A 19,085-nucleotide genomic window follows, 5' to 3' on the forward strand; every position below is an offset into this window, starting at 1 on the left:
TTTCAAATATTTCTTGCTCTTCTCACAAAATTTAAAATGAATTTTTTAATCTAAAAATGTTTTAAGTTATAACAATACATTTATAGTACATAAATCTTTATTAATATCCATATACACCGATCGGCCACAACATTAAAAAGCACTGAGAGGTGAATTGAATATCATTGATCATCTCGTTCCAAAGGCACCTGTCAAGGGGTGGGATATATTAGGCAGCAAGTAACAGTCAGTTCTTGAAGTCGATGTGTTGGAAGCAGGAAAAATGGGCAAGAGTAAGGATCTGAGCCACTTTGACAAAGGCCAAATTGTAATGGCTAGACGACTGGGTCAGAGCATCTCCAAAACGACAGGTCTTGTGGGGCGTGTATGCAGTGGTTAGTACCTAACAAAAGTGGTCCAAGGAAGGACAACCGGTGAAACGGCGACAGGGTCATGGACGCCCAAGGCTCATTGATGCACATGGGGAGTGAAGTGTAGCCCTGGTCCAATCCCACAGTAGCACATATTGCTGAAAAGGTTAATGCTGCTATGATAGAAAGTTGTCAGAACACACAGTGCATCACAGCTTGCTGTGTATGGAGCTGCGTAGCCACAGACCAGTCAGGGTGTCCATGATGACCCCTGTCCCCGCCAAAAGAGCCTACAATGCTAATGTGAGCATCAGAACTGGACCATGGAGCAATGGAAGAAGGTGGCCTGGTCTGATGAATCACGTTTTCTTCTACATCATGGGTTAGGCTCCGATCCGATGGAGCATCTGTGAGATGTGCTGGAACAACAAGCCCGGTCCATGGGGGCCCCACCTCGCAACTTCAAGGATCTGCTGCTAAGGTCTTGTTGCCAGATACCACAGGACACCTTCAGAGGTCTTGTGGAGTCCATGCCTCGCAAGTCAGAGCTGTTTTGGAAGCACGAGGGGGAGCTACACAATATTAGTGGTTATTAGTGATGTGTTTTAATGTTGTGGCTGCTGAGGAATTTTTGGGGTGCAGTTTCTCTCCAGTGCAGTTAGACGTGTAAAAATTACACTTTTTTTGCACCTAATTCTGGCCCCATACTGTAGGTATAATAGAGTGGGCAGAGAAATCCAGTCTTCATGGAAAACACATGTAAACATTTTAGGGTAATTTCCCACATTAGACCCGCCCCTTGGTAGCCGTGGTAACCAGTGATGTCTTTGTGACGTAACCAGTGATGTCTTTGTGACATCACAAAGCTGAGCTGCCATCATTGTATACCAAATAAGAAGGCACATCCAGACAATATCAAAACAACGGCCCAATCAGGTTTGCGGAGGGCCTTGCCAAAACCATTTATGAAATATTCCACTTTTTGTGCCATAATTTGTGCCAGGAGGTTTCCCACGCTAAAAAAAGAGTGCGGTGTAAAATGTACCTGCTTTGAAACACGAGCCCCCACAGTCTTGCAAGGACACGCACACATTCTACACCAAACACGTTGTCCCCTCACAAACGATGCCAAAATCTAGCCAACAGAAATGATTGTTTTTGGGCAGTTACACGTTCAAAGAAATCCAATTGTCACAGCAGCACATGGAAACGTAACCACATACACGCACGTGTGTACATAAACACCCACAGTCACGGCACATTTCCATAATGTCACCAGGAATTGTCTACAATAGTTATTAATTATTAATATAATTTTTCATACAATTATTATTAATTATTATCGCAATTATAATTATTGTTATTATTATTATTATTATTATTGTTGTTGTTGTTGTTGTTGTTGTTGTTGTTATTATTATTATTATCACCACCATCATTATTTTATCATTAATAGACAAGTTGTTTAAAAAATAAAAGTGAAATCAACCAATTTATTTACCACGGACCTACCTCGTCACCAAAAAAAATGGTAAAAACTAAGGTCAAAGGTCATCACTATAGCAGCCGGACGCGTCCTGGAAACAACACGCGTTTGTCAGAAAAATTAGCGACAAACAAAAACAAAAAAACAAAACAAAAAACAAAAAAACCCTCCCCATGTTGCTCCTCTCAGAATAACCAGCCACAGAAATGGAGAGTGACGGTGAAACATCGACTATATACCCTCTCGCCATCCCAAAAGGAGCGACCAAGAAAGCGTGCGAGCTGTGTCAGAGACCAGCCCGGCTCCAGTGCACCCAGTGCCGGGTCACCTTCTACTGGTGAGTCCGGGTGGGAAGTAATTACCGGTTTATTTATTTGATAATTTGCAGGACATTATGATCATTATGTCGTCTCTGGTCATTTCATTTGCTCTTATCAAATAAAATGTTAATGCGTAAAAATTACCGCGGTTTCACTTTCAAAATCCACTATTATTGAGCCCTCCTCGGTTCAACCACTGGGGGGCGGTGGTGAACTGATTTCTAAAAACATGCTCGTTGAAAAACGCACGTATGTGAGAATGTAGAAGTGTCAGACCTTTTACTGAAGTAAAAGTGCCAAAAATAATACCCTGACTCATAAAACTACTCGTGTAAAACTGAAATTAGTCTTGTTAAGTAAAAATACTTGCTCTTAAATGTACTTCAAGTATTAAATGTAAAAGCCTATAATATGGCATAAAGTGCTATACTATGCCCCTTTTCTGCAGATGAGTGTTCATGCATATGAGTTTTCAAATTTAAAATAAAATTGTATTGTTGGTGTCATAGCAATTTACAAGGATATAAACTTGTAAATTGCTTACCACCAATATTTATTATTAACATGACTTAGGAAATAGGAATAGGAAATTAATATATAAATATAAAATGTATTTTTGCTCAATCGAGCACTCGTTCTGTTAAGGTTTCAACCAAGGTCAAAGGCCCCCGAAGTGGCCGTGCAGCATTAGGTCACAACCTCTCCCCCAATAGGATTTAAAAGGATGAGCCGCAGAAGCCACTGTCTTCCAGGCTTTTATCGACTTCCGTCCTCAACGACATGTTTGTTTGTTGCTCAGCCGTCAGAATGCATTTCACATGACACACATTTCTCCCACCAATGAAACGATGCGGATCAAAAACACTGGGGGGTGGGCGGGAGGGCTGTGTGATTAACCTGCCTTTTTATGAGCAGGGAAAACTGGTTAGGAGACGCTCTGAGCAGCGTGACCAGGAAATGCCTCAAGTTGCCAAGCACATAATGACTTATCCATATGACTACTGGCCATGTACACTTGACTTACGTGTCGTGTCCTCTTGAGTTAAGTTTAAGACCATTGTTATTGTATAACTAGTGGGCCTGTGCCGTTTGTAGCGGGGGTTCCTAAACCTTTTTTTACAGCATGGCCCCCCCTGGCAGACAATAGGCTCTGGCCAAGGACCCCACAACTCCCTCCCGAAAAAATGTATAAAATGATATATATATATATACTGTTTATATATACACATACATACAAAATGATTAGCCACAACATTAAATCCACCTGCCTAATATTGTGTAACTCCCCCTCGTGCAGCCAAAACAGTTCTGACCCGTGGAGGCATGGACTCCACAAGACCACTGAAGGTGTCCTGTGATATCTGGCACCAGGACCTTAGCAGCGGATCCTTTAAGTCCTGGAAGTTGTGAGGTGGGGCCCCCATGGATCGGGCTTGTTGTTCCAGCACATCCCACAGATGCTCCATCGGATTGCGATTGAGGGAATTTGGAGGCCAAGTCAACACCTTGAACTCTTTGCCATGTTCCTCAAACCATTCCTGAACAACAGTGTGGCAGGGCACATTATCCTGCTGAAAGAGGCCACTGCCATCAGGGAATACCGTAGCCATGAAGGGGTGTAATTGGTCTTCAACAATGTTTAGGGAGGTGGTACGAGTCAGAGTATCATCCACATGAATGCCAGGACCCAAGGTTTCCCAGCAGAACATTGCCCAGAGCATCAGACTGCCTCGGCTGCTTGCCTTCTTCCCATAGTGCATCCTGGTGTCATCTCTTCCCCAGGTAAACAATGCACATGCACCTAGTCATCCACATGATGTAGAAGAAAACGTGATTCATTCTGACGCTCACGTGCCCATTGTAGGCGCTTTCGGCGGTGGAAAGGGGTCGTCAGCATGGGCCCTCTGATCGGCCTGCGTCTACACAGCTCCATACGCAGCAAGCTGTGATGCACAGGCTGGGCAGGCTCCCCACGTGCATCAATGAGCCCATGGGCTCCCATGACCCTGTTGCTGGTTCACCAGTTGTCCTTGCTTGGACCACTTTTGGTAGGTACTAACCACTGCATACCGGGAACACCCCACAAGACCTGTCGTTTTGGAGATGCTCTGACCCAGTCGTCTAGCCATCATAATTTGACCCTTGACAAAGTCGCTCAGATCCTTAGTTTTCCAATGTTATTCACTTCACCTTTCACAGGTTTAAATGTTGTGTTTGTCGTGTCGGTGTGTGTGTGTATATACATATACAGTATGTGTGTGTGTGTGTGTGTGTGTGTGTGTGTGTGTGTGTGTGTATATGCTATCAGCCTATTATAAACTGTTGTGTAGATTGTGTGGAGTGCAAGGTTAGGTTAAACAACTCTACCAGTTTTTTTAAACCTTGTTGACAAAAAAATATATAATCTCACAACAACAATAATACTCACTTCATTCGTGAGGGTGAGTGTTGATTGAGTTGAAAAAATAAATCCAAAAATCCAAATGCGATTCCTCCATGGACACCGCGGGGGCCACAGGAACCCTCTGGTTTCTAGCTGTCGAGAGGCGTTTTATGAGGTTTCTCTGTTCGAGACACTGTTCATGGTCGTTTTTTTGGGGGTATGAATTTGAGTTCTGCAAGGAAATTGCAGCGTAAATTAAAAAAGCTCAGTGGCTCAGCACTCAGAGCTTTTACTCAAGTAAAAGTACAAATACCCTGATACAAATTTACTCTAGTAAAAGTGAAAGTACCACGTTGGTATTCCTACTTCTACGACTGTGTTACTGAGAAACGTAGTAGGGCAAAAGGTATAGATATTTGCTTTGAAATATAGTGGAGTAAAAAGTTTCCAAAACTGAGTATACTTAAGTAAGTACTTGATATTCAGAAAAATCAAGTACTCAAGTACTTGTACTTAGTTACTTTCCACCACTGGACTCTTCCTCCTTCAGGACTCCTCTTCATTGCTGCTCATCTCCGTGAGTCTGTGTGTATTCGGGTGTGAAGAAAATCCACATTTCAGCCCTTTCTTTTCCTCCTCCAAGACCCCTGAACACACACACACACACACACACACACACACACACACACACACACTCTGCCAATGTAATTGCTGATGTGACGTGGCCAATGCACATGGCCTCTTTGACTCCAGTCCACTAAGAAAAAAGGAAAGGGAAAAACATGCACGCACGCACACGCACACACACACACACACACACACACACACACACACACACACACACACACGCTGGAAAGAGCACACATGCTCGGCAGAAGAAAAACAGAGAGAAACTCAAGACAGTTTCCACAGCGCCAGGGCTGAAGAGGAGATGTGAGGAAATTGCCAGATGAGCAAAATTACAGACTAGTTATGCAACGGTGTAGAATTTAGCATGCCCTCCGTGCACTCTGCACACCAAGGCAAGCAGCAACACAGCGGCTGTATCCAAACACCACTGTATTGTACTAATCTGTATTTTTACTCTTTATTGTTGCTCTTTGGGAGGCACTGTGCAAACACAAATGTTTGTTTGTTTGCTTGTTTGTCTCGAACCTCATTGAACCTCAGCTATGTACATGTTAATAGACGCCACGTGGATAAAGTGCTCTAAAATGCTGATCACATGGAAGAAAAAAAAAGAATCTTCCAAAACAGGAAACCTGAGAGGCTCATTATCAGCTGTTTGATTCCCAAAACAATTCAGATCAGATCAAGGCACTTGACGGAATGATTTAACATGTAATTTAACACACACACACACACACACACACACACACACACACACACACACACACACACACACAAGGGCCCTGTTGACTCGATGTGTTGGTCGGGTAACAAGCTGAAAAGGGAGGATGTTGGGGGAGTGAGGTCGGTTTTGGAATTTATGGCCTGGCCTGAGGATTACAGCATATTTTTTTGTTGTTATTTGTTCCCCAGTGATAAGGAGCACCAGTTGGAGGACTGGGTGGGGATCCACGCCAGGATCTGTGAGCTGCTGGTTCCCATCCGCAGCCCGGGCCCCGTGCTTTGCCTGAAGGCAGACCGCGACGTTTACCACGCCCAGATCCTGTTCAGACAGGTGAAGAGGGTGGCGGGGCTCCTTGCGGGGCTGCGCGGAGCATGGCGTGCCAGGGCAGGAATGCCAACATTTGTTAGTGCGTCTTATGACCCTGTGACAAAACCAGCTCGGTTTAGTCACCAGTGAGAAAACAACGTCACACTCTTCTGCTGTACACAATTGTGGAAGAAGTAGATGTACTTTTTGCTTAGTTAAAATGACAAATATTACACACTGCACATTGCTCATGTCGTATTTTACACTTCACTGAAAATAACTCCTCTATATTATTTTAATGAATTTTTTATTGTTTATTTTTTAACCTGTGTTGTCAGCATGCTTGGCATACGACACAGAGTATTTGTATGCTATTGCATACAGTCGAAATTAGATCGTAGCGCCTAAAAGGCCCCGCCGCCACCCTTGAGTAACCCCCGAGTTTTCGCCGCCACCGTCTCTTCCACGGAGGCCGCCATGTTGCACCGCCATGGGGAGGGGAATTCGGTTGGTTGCGATCAGCGACCTCACCGCTAGATGCCACTTAATTCTACACACTGCACCTTTAAGTAGAACTGCGTAAGTACCGGCTCCGTAATGTACTTAAAGTATTAAAAGTAAAAGTATTTCCTGATATAAAATAACCTATAATACCATCATTTCTTTCTGCAGATGATGCTAATGCAGATCCTGATTACTATTTTGAATAAAATAGTCTTGAGTTATATAGTGTTTGCAAAGTAAATAATAACAGTTATAATATGTAGAAACAGATTTATTGATAGTGAATATGTTGACATCCAACGTTATTCCAATAAAATTCCAATAAAAAAATTTAACCTCTGGTCGCAGTGTCGGCTCCGAAACTTGCCACAAGAGTCGGAAAATCTGAACGCATCCCAGATCCTCGATCGCACGTGGAAATTCCGCACTGCAGAGGAGGTGGAGCTTATCTCAGAGAGGGCGCAGCTTATCGCAGAGCCTCGCAGCTTTTCATGTGCGGAATCCGACTCTCCATAGGAATGAATGGACTTCCGGTCATTTTATTTTTAAACGTGGACTGAGGTAGCATCCGAGTCGAAAGGGAACCTGTGTGGTGTCTCCCCGGTCCAGACGGAGCTGCTGGACATCTCCCGGGCCGTGGTGCGCAAGAAGCTGTTTGAGGGGAAGCCGCAGGAGGCACTGCCCGCCGCCCAGCTCTCCCTGCGCTGCACCGTTGACCTGTACGGCGCCACCGCCGTGCTCATGGTGCCCGCCTACCTGCTGCTGGCTGAAACCAACATGGGTACGGAGGGAAGCGCCGAACATGCGTTCTTTCCGATTCCGATTATTATTTTTTTCCAACAGTTATAACATTCTGAAGGGGTTAATGTAGCTTAAACAAGGTAAAAACACCTCTAACATGGATCATAATCTTTAAAATTTTCTCCCAGTTTTAAGGTACCATGGGTACTATCATTGATGAAAACAAAGAGAATATTTAACTCTTAATTTTTTTTATGAATTATTTTTGGCTGAAATTGGCAAAAATAGGGGGCTAAATGAGCCAATTGTGCACAAATATATTTCAAAATGATATCATTGGAAAATGGAGCTCACGTGACTTAGATATTACATACTTAGTGGGGAATTTTTTAATTTAGCATTGATTTTCTTCATCTTCTCACCACTGATAGGGGAAAAGATGAATTGTTGTTTTCATTAATGTTAGAGATGTTTTTGCCTCGTTCAGCCATTTCACATTCAAGCCTCTTAACATGTATGTTCCCATTCGTTTACCTGTGCTCATTATTGTGTTGGTTGCTTGTGTGTGTGTGTGTGTGTGTGTGTGTGTGTGTGTGTGTGTGTGTGTGTCTCTCTCTCTCTCTCTCTCTCTCTCTCTCTCTCTCCCCAGGTCTGGGCGATCTGCGTCAGGCTAGGCAGTTCCTGTGCCAGGCAGAGTGGACGGTGATAACCAGCCCGGACTGTGGTCACCTGATCCGCCACCAGCTGCACCGCGGCCTGGGTCGGCTCCACGCCGCCGCGGGCGACCTGGAAGCCGCCCTGCACCACTTCGCCAATGACGTGCTTACCTTTAAGTTTATTATTAGATGGTTGATGTCTCGTTAGGACCGGGACGTTTCAGACGTGTTGTTCGAGTTTGATCAGTATCGATTTACATTTGGAGCAGAAATTAGTGAAAGACTGTTGTAAATCCATTAGTTCCATCATTAGGTCAAGTCCAAGCCTCCCCTCTTGGAAGTCATTCCCCTCCAGCCACTTGCGAGTGCGCCACCTAGACAGACAACTTGAGCTGGTGCTGTGTTTAAAAGAAACTCTGAAAACTGGTGCTGGGTTTTTCAAAATGTGACACGAACAGCCAATCGTACAGAGCAGAGAAACAACCATGTGACACGAATGGTCAGTCGTACAGCAGGAGCGCCGCTGCTTCCTCCGGTCTCTCTCGTGGCCTGGCAGCGCGTAGCGGGGATGAGGCCCCCCGGAGCTGACGCGGCAGATCTTTCTCAAACACCAACCTGAACTTGAACTCGCCTCCTCCCAACCCAAGCCTGGCACAGCCCCCATCTCCGCAATATAGCTGCAGGCAGCAATGCACGGGGTCCAGGTTAGTCATGTCATTCAGAAATTACAGTCTTCCGGGTTCCCGTGAAGCGCAGCATCACTTCCTATCGAGTCGATTTATAATTTTCTGAGTTCCCATCGAACGCACCATTACTTCCTATCAACACGAGTTACAATTTTCAGAGTTCCCATGGAACGCAGCATCGGCTCCCTCTCATCTCGGCTTGGCGCAGATCTTGTGCGAAGCAACCAACACACACCAATGGAGTCTAGACCGCAGCGCACTGCGCGCCTCGCCCCATGAGAAAGCCCCCCCCCCCCCCCCAGAGCCATAAGACATATATATGTGACATATATATGTCTCAAAGCGTCCCCGCTCCATCCCAAAAATAGCACATCTCAAAATAAATTTCAAAAAAAAAATAATTGAGAATAAATACAAAATCCAAAGTAGACAGAAAAAAAACGAAACAAGGGGAAATGTTTACTCACTTTATTTACAAATTTGATGGTTATAAGTCTCTAGAATGAAATTATAGGTCAGTAAAGTAAATCAAAAATAGCTGCCACACCTTGTGGATATTCCAGGACTTGTGGAGAAATCCACCCGACACAAACTATCCTATGGATTACCACTTTAAGTTGTTTTCCTCTGCAATGTACAGTATATTTCTAGTCTTATTTAACGTACCCATGTTTGAAGACCGTGCCCTCTCTGTTTTCCAGGTGTACTACGCCAGTGAGGAGTTTGGTCTGGACAGCACCGTCACCTGCGGCGCCTACTTCCTCATGGCCGACGTGTTTGTGAAGCAGGGGGATCTGCGCACCGCTCAGTCCCTGTACTCTGAGGTCACGCTCCACCAGCTTGTTTATTATTGTACGGTGGCTTCAGAAGCTCAACCATTAGTGCTCTTGTGATTATTCTTTGAATCTCTAGATGGATGGATGGATGGATGGATAGAGGATAGATGGATAAATGGATAGATGATAGATGGATGGATAGATTGATGATAGATGATAGATGGATAAGATAAGATAAGATGAAGGTACTTTATTAATCCGCAAAGGGAAATTCATAATAATAATTTACAAAAACACATTCTTTTTGAACGTGTGTTTTAAAACATATAAAATAACTAAATAAATAAAAAATATAAATTATAATAATATCAATGAATATAATCAAATATAATTTAACTTAGTGAAAGGTAACGCTTAAAAGTGGAAGTTCAATTTGAAGTAAAAATGTACCTTCTGCATTGCAATTCAGAGGAGGAGTTTCCTCTCCTGGCACAGAGGGGAGTCAATGTAGGTGGCTATGGCGGTGGGCAGGAATGACCTCCTGTAACGGTCCTGATTGCAGCAGAGCTGAAGGAGCCTCTGGCTGAAGACACTCTGTTGTCTGACCAGTAGGTTCTGCTTGGGGTGTGCAGTGCTGAGCAGCTTTATGCAACATCCTTCTCTCCACAACCAGCTTTGGGGGGCTCCAGAGCAGTCCCCAGCACAGAGCCAGCCTTCTTTATCAGTTTGTTCAGTTTCTTGGAGTCTCTGGCTCTCATGCTGCTGCCCTAACAGATGACTGCAAAGAAAATTGCACTAGCCGCAACAGACTGGTAGAAGATTTGCAACATCTTGCTGCACACATTGAAGGACCTGAGCTTCCCGAAGAAGTAGTCTACTCTGTCCCTACCCTTGCGGTGCTCCTATGTTGCTAACCACCCGCCCAGACACGCATTCCCTCAGCCGCACAAACTGTGGTCTGCCCGTCGGGTAATCAATAATCCAGGAGGTTGTGGAGGCGTACACCTTCATCTCTTGGAGCTTCCCTCGCAGCAGTGCAGGCTGGATCATGTTGCAAGCACTGGATAAATCCAAAAACACCATCCTCACAGTGCTGCCTGCTTTGTTCAGGTGAGAGTGGGCTCGCTGGAGCAGGTAGATGTTGGCGTCTTCAACTCCAACCTCGGGGGCGGTAGGCAAACTGCAGCGGGTCCAGAGAGGTGCTCACCTGAGGTGTGAGATGAGCCAACATCAGTCTCTCCGGGACTTTCATGATGTGTGATGTTAAGTTAACCGGTCTGTAGTCATTGAGGGCAGAGGGAGAGGACTTCTTAGGACTCTTAGGTACCGGAACAAGGCGGGATGTCTTCCAGAGCACTGGAACCTTCCCCCGGCTCAGGCCGAGGTTAAAGAGGTGCTGTAGAATCCCACATAGCTGGTCCGCGCAGGCTTCAGGACCCTGGGGCTGGTGCCACCAGGACCTGCAGCCTTGTTCTGGTGCAGTCTCTCCAGCTGCCTCTTCACCCGACTACAGGAAACAGTAAGGCGGGTGGTAGAGGGGGGCTCTTTGTTTCTTGACACGGGGGAGTGGGTGGGTGTTGATGGGGCTGTATTGAAGTCCAGGGTGGGGGTTGGGGGGTTGAGGGGTGAGGCACAGTGTGAGTCCGTGGTCTTGATCACCGGGGAGGTGTGAGAGGGAAGCAGCTGTGGGGGCAGGGAGGGCGTGGGGTCCGTGTGGCTGGGGGTAGGGGGGAAGGCAGCTGAGGGCCCTGTGCTGAACCTGTCGAAGAGCGAGTTCAACTCATTGGCTCCGTCCGGGCTTCCCTCAGCCTGATCCCCCTTCGCCTTGAAGCCTGTGATTCTTTTTTCATGCCTGACCCCACATCCCGCATGTTTTTTTGGGGGGGGGTTTTCTGCCCGTATGCCTCCGTGCTCTCCCTCAGTCTCACTTTCAGCTCCTTCTGCACACTCCTCAGTTATTCCCTGTCCCCGTCCCTGAAGGCTCTCTTTTTTTCTTACTCAGCAGCTCCTTCGGATCGCTGGTGATCTTGTTATCTGTGGAAACATTGCGCTGTCCAGGTGGGAACGGTGTTATCCACGCAGAAGTTGATGTGCTCTGTTATACAGTCAGTCATGGAGTTGATGTCATCACGTGGGACTCACAGAGTACGTCCCAGTCCGTGGCCTCAAATCACCCCTGAAGAGTCTCATTTGCTTCCTGTGGCGACCACCTCACAGTCCTTGTGGTCACAGGTTGCTGCTGAACAATGGGTGGTGTAGGTGGAGGTGAGAAATACCAGATTGTGATCTGATCTGCCAAGGGTGGGGGAAGGGCAGTGGAGCTGTATGCATCCTTCAAATTTGCATAGAGCAAGTCCAGCGTTTTATTTTCCCTGGTGGGGCAGTTGACAAATTGTTGAAAAGTTGGCAGTGTAGCAGAGAGAGACGTGCGGCTAAAGTCCCCGGAAATTGCTACGAATGCATTTGGGTGTTTTGTTTGTTGTCTGGCAGCGGCTGAGTTGATGACGTCACACGCCGCGTCGGCAACAGCCCACAGTGGGATGTGAACAGCGATAATGATGCCGCTCAGTGAACTGCCTCGGCGGATAATGTGGACGAAAACTCACGGCTGACAGTTTGATGTCTGGGCTACGGAAGCACCCCTTCACGGTCACGTGCCCGGGATGACACCATCCCTTGTTCACAAACACAGTGACCCCCCCCTCCTCCTTTCTTCTGAGCGCTCTGTCTGCAATCTCCATCAGCCCCGGACCGCCTGGAAGCCCGGGACAGTGGTGTTGGCGCCCGGAGGATGTTCCTGCGGTCGCGTCTCGGTTGAAACACGTAATACTGGATTGCTGATATTGCCGGTGTGTCTCCTCGTCGGCGCTCCGAGCTCGGCCGTCTTTATTCGCCAGGGACCTCGCGTTCCCCGTCACAATCGAGGGGAGAAATGGTTTGAAATCTCCACCTCCTTGCTCTCCGTTTGACACTGGCCCTGCATCCCCGGATGGATGATGGATGGATGATGGATGGATGGATAGATAGATGGATAGATGGATGGATGATAGATGAATAGATGGATGGATACAGTAGATGGATAGATGATAGATGGAAAGATAGAAGAATGGATAGATGGATGGATGATAGATGGAAAGATGGATGGATGATAGATGGATGGATAGATGATAGATGGATAGATGGATGAATAGATAGAAGGATGGATAGATGATGGATGGATGATAGATGGATAGATGATAGATGGAAAGATAGAAGAATGGATAGATGGATGGATGATAGATGGATGGATGATAGGTGGATGGATGGATGATAGATGGATGGATGATAGATGGATGGATGGATGATAGATGGAAGATGGATGGATGATAAATGGATGATTGATGGATGGATAGATGGATGATAGATAGAAGGATGGATGGATGGATCATAGATGGATAGATGATAGATGGATGGATGGTAGATGGATGGATGATAGATGGATAGATGGATGATAGATGGATGATAGATGGATGATAGATGGATAGATAGATGACTAGGTGATAACTGTTTACCTTGTAGGTAGCAGGTACCTGGAACTCTTACCTGACCAAGCTCTGTGAGGCCCGCGTGGGAAATGGACAGTGTCCCTCTGCAGCTGAGCCCTCTTTCGGTAAATATTTCCACATGAAATGTGTTTTACTGAATTGTTTGGTCGTTTCAGTTTTTACAAATATTCGGCCTTAAAAGTCATTCAATTGTCTTTAGATTCATGAGACCTGAATTGAAATGTAAACATTTTATAAGGTTTTGTTTTTATTTTATTTACCTATATGTCCTAAGTACAAGTTGCATTCATTCCACTTCCTAATCTCTTACCTTACTATGTGACCTCTATATACTGTATATACAGTATGTATATATATATATATATATATATATATATACACACACACACACACACACACACACACACACACACACACACACACACATATACAGTATATGTATATATATATATAATATATACACATATACAGTATATGTATATATATATAATATATATAGATATATAGACATACACTGTATATGTGTGTGTGTGTGTGTGTGTGTGTGTGTGTGTGTGTGTGTGTGTGTGTGTGTATATATATATATATATATATATATATATATATAAATTTCATTCAAATGGGTCTTTTCAAAGGTATTAAATGTAACTCTACTCGCAGACACTCCTCCTTTTTCATCAGCATATGTTGGATAATTGGCACGGAAATAATATGGCGCACCAGTGCGTTTTCAATCTACTCACCTAATAATTCAACCAAAATTTCAAGAGCACAATTTCGCATTAATTTTCCCGCTCAGACGGTGACATCACACCAGTCCGTCGTTGTCATCATCATCATCATCTTCATCATCATCATCATCATCATCATCATCATCCTTTCTCCCGCCATCGGCATTGGGGAGCGTGTCTCTTGACGTATCACTGAAAATAATGTCAGCGTTTCTATATTTAGTCACGCTGGCCCGCCGTGCTATATGCAAACTAAAGCCCGGATTTAGAACCCGAGCCGAGGGCCGTCTACGGACCACCAGTGACACCGCCGCCGCCGCCATCTCCGGCTGTGCTGATTCCGCACTCCTGCCGCGGCTCGCCCCACATATGACACTAAGCCTATTAGGCCCAATGCAATTTCCCAGGCTTTGCGGCTGGTTACCAAACCGCCACGACCTTGCTGTGGTCACTCGCTGGCTCAGAGTGGTTTGGGGACGCGCTCATTTGTAGGCATTATTGTGGCTTAATGGGGTAAAAAGAAACACCTTAAGCGTTGATCAAAACCTTTACAGTTTCACCCAGTTGTATTACATTACATGATGTCACTGATCGGACACTTTGGTCCAAAGCGACTTAACAGTAAACACACACATTTGTCACAGTATCAAACCAACTGTATGTCACAGCTAAACATTCTCTAGAAACAAGCGGTACTAGTAGAGTGAGAGAGGTTTTTTGGGGGTTTTTTTTGCAATGAAACTGGGAAAATGGAAAAAAGATGCTCATGGGCATCTTTACTATAGGGGCACCACTGACGAAAAGAAAGATGAAAAAATAAACTCACATTAAGTTCAGAGTTTAATGTTTGCTGCAAAAGTCTGGACTTATTTTCTATATTTCCAGATTTTTCCACGCCTCGCCGACTCACGATCCCCCCCATTGTCTGGTTCAATTTTCAGATTTTTGTGTGTATTGACAGCTCGTTCAAGCCTCGGTAAACTGAACGTTTTTCCACCTATTTTCCTACTTGATTCATTCATAAAAAAAACCCATTTGGACATTGATTTCCTTCATCTTCTCACCGCTGATGGTAAAAATAGCATGCTTCTCCCCCCTCAGATGTTTTCACCCTGTCAAGCCATGTCACATTAACCATTTCAGTATCCCTGTGTCCTGCGAATTTGCAACCTGACCTAATTTTGGGGGGCTTATTTAGATCCGTGACCTGTGTTCATCTCCGCCGTTGTACCCATTTCTTTTGCCGACACAGACGAGGTCCGGCTGGCCGAGGTGGACCGGATGCTGAGGACCATCCTGGAGGAGCTGGTGCAGAAGATCTCCCCCATCACGGACTGCGCCCAGACGGCCGTGGTGCAGCACTGCCGGGCCATGCTCTGGTTCCTGGCCGGCGACGCCGAGAAGGTGCGGAACCCGACCAGACCTAGACCTAGATTCTCCTTTCACACAGTAAAACATCTTTTATCACCCCCCTCCACGCGCCACTTCCGGCGAAGTTTTCACTCTGGGGACGGGATTAGCTGTGATTGGTTTAAGCTCTTAAAGACTCTAATCTGGACCCCGCACCTTCGTGTCGTCGGTATCTCGGTCGTCTTAGTTTGGCCGTTAAGCCTCCAGACACCGGTGGCATGCACTTTGCCTTTAAGACACTGGATCAACAGTGACTAAGTAGTTTCGAGAGCGGGTCAAACTAATACGAGGAACGAGGCAGAGTAAATGTTTCTTCCTTATCTGACCATTGACTTTAAAACCTCGTCTGGGTCTCTTGGGTTCACTGGGTCAGCGAGGGCGTTGGGGTGGGGACGCAACTTTGAAGTGACACCACAGAGGCTCCAGGGACACAAGCAGGTGCAAGTGTGGACGTTTCCAGGAACCGCCGTGTGATACCGTACGCAACGGGCGTACGGCGCTTTCTGTGCAACAAACCCCAACGTAGAATTTCAGCCCTCAGCTTGCGTCAAAGGTCCCGTTCTGTCCTTTTTTATTAATGTGACGAAAACATGTTGAGGAACCACACAAATACCGGTGTCAAATTAAAAGTTGCTTGATTCCGCCGTATTTTTTATGTATTAAGCAATGCCGATTCCGCATTTGCAAACAGAAATTAGATCCAAAATGTTGAAAGGAATTTTAAACCAATACGATACATTTTGCAGTTAATACAATGTACATTTCCATTGGTTGGGTTGAGGCAAATTACTACGACTGACTACCCAAATTTTTATGTTCAGTGTCAGTAAATGGCTCTTCTGCAGTAAAAGAGCCATCTAAAGAGGGTCATCTCAAAACAAATGCCAGGGTTATCTCAATGCTTTCAATTATGTTGTTTTTTTATTATTTATTTGTTTTTGGACGGATTATTTTGAGACTGGTTGTCGATTTCCGGTGGACTCAACGATTCCGTAGAATGCCTTACTACATTAATGTCATATTTTAAGAGATCAGATTGGAGAAATATAGACTTGATACTTATATGAAGATTTTATATGGAGACCTTTTTACAATTTGTATTTAATAATTAGTAATTGTGTACTATTTATTATTATTATTATTATTATTATTATTATTATTATTATTATTATTTCTACAGTCCTGTATTATAAGCAGTAGTGAGCAATTATTTTTTAATTTATTATCTAATTTATTATTTATTTTTCCTTATTATAAAAAAAAAGTGCAGACGGGAATTGACAGGGGTGTTGTTTGAAGGAAAGCCGGTGTGTTGGTGTTGCATTTGCTATGAGAATCCATCCATCACACAATTCCACTGTATGCTTCATATTTGCCTCCGGGGAGCGACGTGGGAGGATGCACGCAAAACCAATCGATTCAAAGCCACAATGCTGTGGCGTATTAATAATATATACATGATTCATACTTCAATACTTGAAACAACCTAATTAAGTCTCAGAATACATTTTGATATTTATTAAAAAGATAAAATAAAATAAAAAAATTAAAGTGGTATTTGTAGAAGAGTGATGGTAGAAATCGAACTAAGTGCAGTAGGAGGTCGTCTTGTCTGCGAGCGTTTGTGGTTTTTCAACCCATTGATGAAGTGGAATGGAGGGAGCGGCAGCCTCACACCTCAAAGTGAGAGTAATCAATAGACAAAATTCACAGACACAGAGCGGAGAGCAGACATCGTTACGTTGGGCGCCGAGGCTTTCAAAAGGAGAAGATAAAGACGTTCATTCTTCACACGCTCAATAACCCTCGGTATCAATGACTGTGAAACTGTGATTAAAAAAAAATAAAAAATAAAAATAAAAAGGAATCCTGGCTCACAGAATATTGCACCTCTGACCAGAATTCCCTCAAAGCGGTTGGTAATTGTTTGCGTGGACGACGGCGGCGGCGGAAATGCCTGAACGCAAAATGGAAATTAATAATTGATCAGCTCCAGCCAGACTACTCCCTCTGTTCAGCGAGTGCGAATCGCGTTTCACACTGAAAGTGTAGTGATGAGAAGTTTGACTCTTTCTTGTGAGATTCGGTTCTCGACGAGCCACTCGGTGAAAAAAAGAGTCGTTGACTTATTCCGACTCTTTGTTGATTGTATCACCTTAATGATTTAATTTGGTTTAATGTACAATAAACAAAGAGCCAGAAGAGCGGGTTCGGCGCCGAGCTGCAAATGGAATTCTCAGGGTAATCATTTAATCAAAAGTGTTTATTTTGGTGGAATGCAAAGAGTGATAAATCTGTCACATTCAGTATGAATTGTGCCAACTTCATTCACCTTGTTGTGCCTCTGACTTGGGCCTTAGTCATTACTTTTTTTTACGCTTGTGAGAGAGGATTCACTCCTTTGTCAGAGTGGCTCCAGACTTCCGAGTCATTTACAGGCTTTGTTCACGACGAGCGAATCGTTTGCGAGCCTTGCGTCACTAACTCAGCACAGTTCTACATATTTCTGACGTTTTTAGTGCTTAACGGTTGTGTGAGAGTGATAGGTTGGGAAACAAAACTCTGTGGGATAAATTAATGAAATGTTTTTATTTTTTTCTTCCCCTGAAAGCCTTGCTGTCCAACACGACCCCGCCCACTCCTCCACTCTTATTACATAAGTGGGCTTTTTGGCCCCCACAGGGTCCAACTCTAACAGCTGTAGCTGGTATGTTTCCCATTGTGCGTGCGTGTGCGTGTGTGTGTGTGTGTGTGTGTGTGTGTGCGTGTGTGTGTGTGCGTGTGTGCGTGTGTGTGTGTGTGCGCGCGCGTGTGTGTGTGCCAGGTGCTGGAATTCAGCAGAAAGGCCCTGCAGTACAGCCTGATGGTCCCAGAGCGTGGCCTCACAGGCCCCATCCAGGACCTGCTGCAGCTGGTCCAGAGAGATCCGGGTCCAGATCCGGGTCCAGACCAAACCCAGTAGCGGTGGATGGGCCCCGAGCTGGCCCCACCCAGCGGTTAGGTGATGGTTGAATTGCAAAGTAATAAAGTGATGAGGAGAAAGAAAGGAAGAGTAGTGAGGGTCTGGCGAGGGGCCGATACTCCAAATTATGTTTTCTCAGGAGTGCTCGTTTACTGAAGTCAAAGTATAAATACCCTGACATAACAATTACTGTAGTGAAAGTGTAACACTGACATTTCTACCTAAGTAAAAATGTATACTGTATGCATTTGTACCTAAATTAACTTAAAAATTAAAAGTCAAAGTACTTGTATCCAGTAATACTTTATAAAGTGCTATTTTTTTACTGCAGATGATTAAAGTTTAGAAAATAATAATAGTAGTAATAATAATAATAATAATAAATATAATAATAATAATAATAGTTATTTATTTGCATTTAGAGCGTGTCAGTTATTGACGAACAGTTTGATGAATCCAGTCAGATCTTTTTTGATTTGGCTTACTTTTATATAAATATAATATAAAATATATTATAAAGTACAATATTTATTTAAATATATTAATATTTAACGTGACTGTATCAATCTAAGTATATAAATGTAGTAAAAGTATTGACAGTTTCTTTGAAGTTATGAAGGAGTATAAGTTGAACATCTCTAGATGGAAACCATAAGGACTCTCAATGCTGAACTGCCTTACAGTATGTTTCATACTGTACTGCATACTGTATCACTGTACTGGGTTACTGCATGCTGTGCTGTATTTCTGTTCTGTGTTACTGTAATTGCTGTGCCGTAATGTTGTATACTGTACTGTATATCTCCACACACATACTACCTCACTTAATTCACATGCCACTTTACTGCACATATCTGTACATGCATAATAGTCGA

General features: G+C 44.4%; 1 protein-coding gene across 1 annotated transcript; it reads left to right on the forward strand.

The window, feature by feature from the left end:
• Positions 1-2,042: 2,042 nt before the first annotated feature.
• zmynd12 (zinc finger, MYND-type containing 12) lies at positions 2,043-18,210 on the forward strand (the record flags this gene model as incomplete). Its single annotated transcript, XM_080014584.1, has 8 exons — positions 2,043-2,173; positions 6,082-6,223; positions 7,313-7,484; positions 8,094-8,263; positions 9,488-9,610; positions 13,121-13,211; positions 15,091-15,242; positions 18,073-18,210. The coding sequence occupies 8 exons, from the start codon at positions 2,043-2,045 to the stop codon at positions 18,208-18,210; spliced, it is 1,119 nt and encodes a 372-aa protein (XP_079870710.1).
• Between the last annotated feature and the right edge of the window lie 875 nt (positions 18,211-19,085).

Source organism: Zeus faber (genome assembly GCF_960531495.2).
Source record: "Zeus faber genome assembly, chromosome: 15".
Taxonomy (NCBI): domain Eukaryota; kingdom Metazoa; phylum Chordata; class Actinopteri; order Zeiformes; family Zeidae; genus Zeus; species Zeus faber.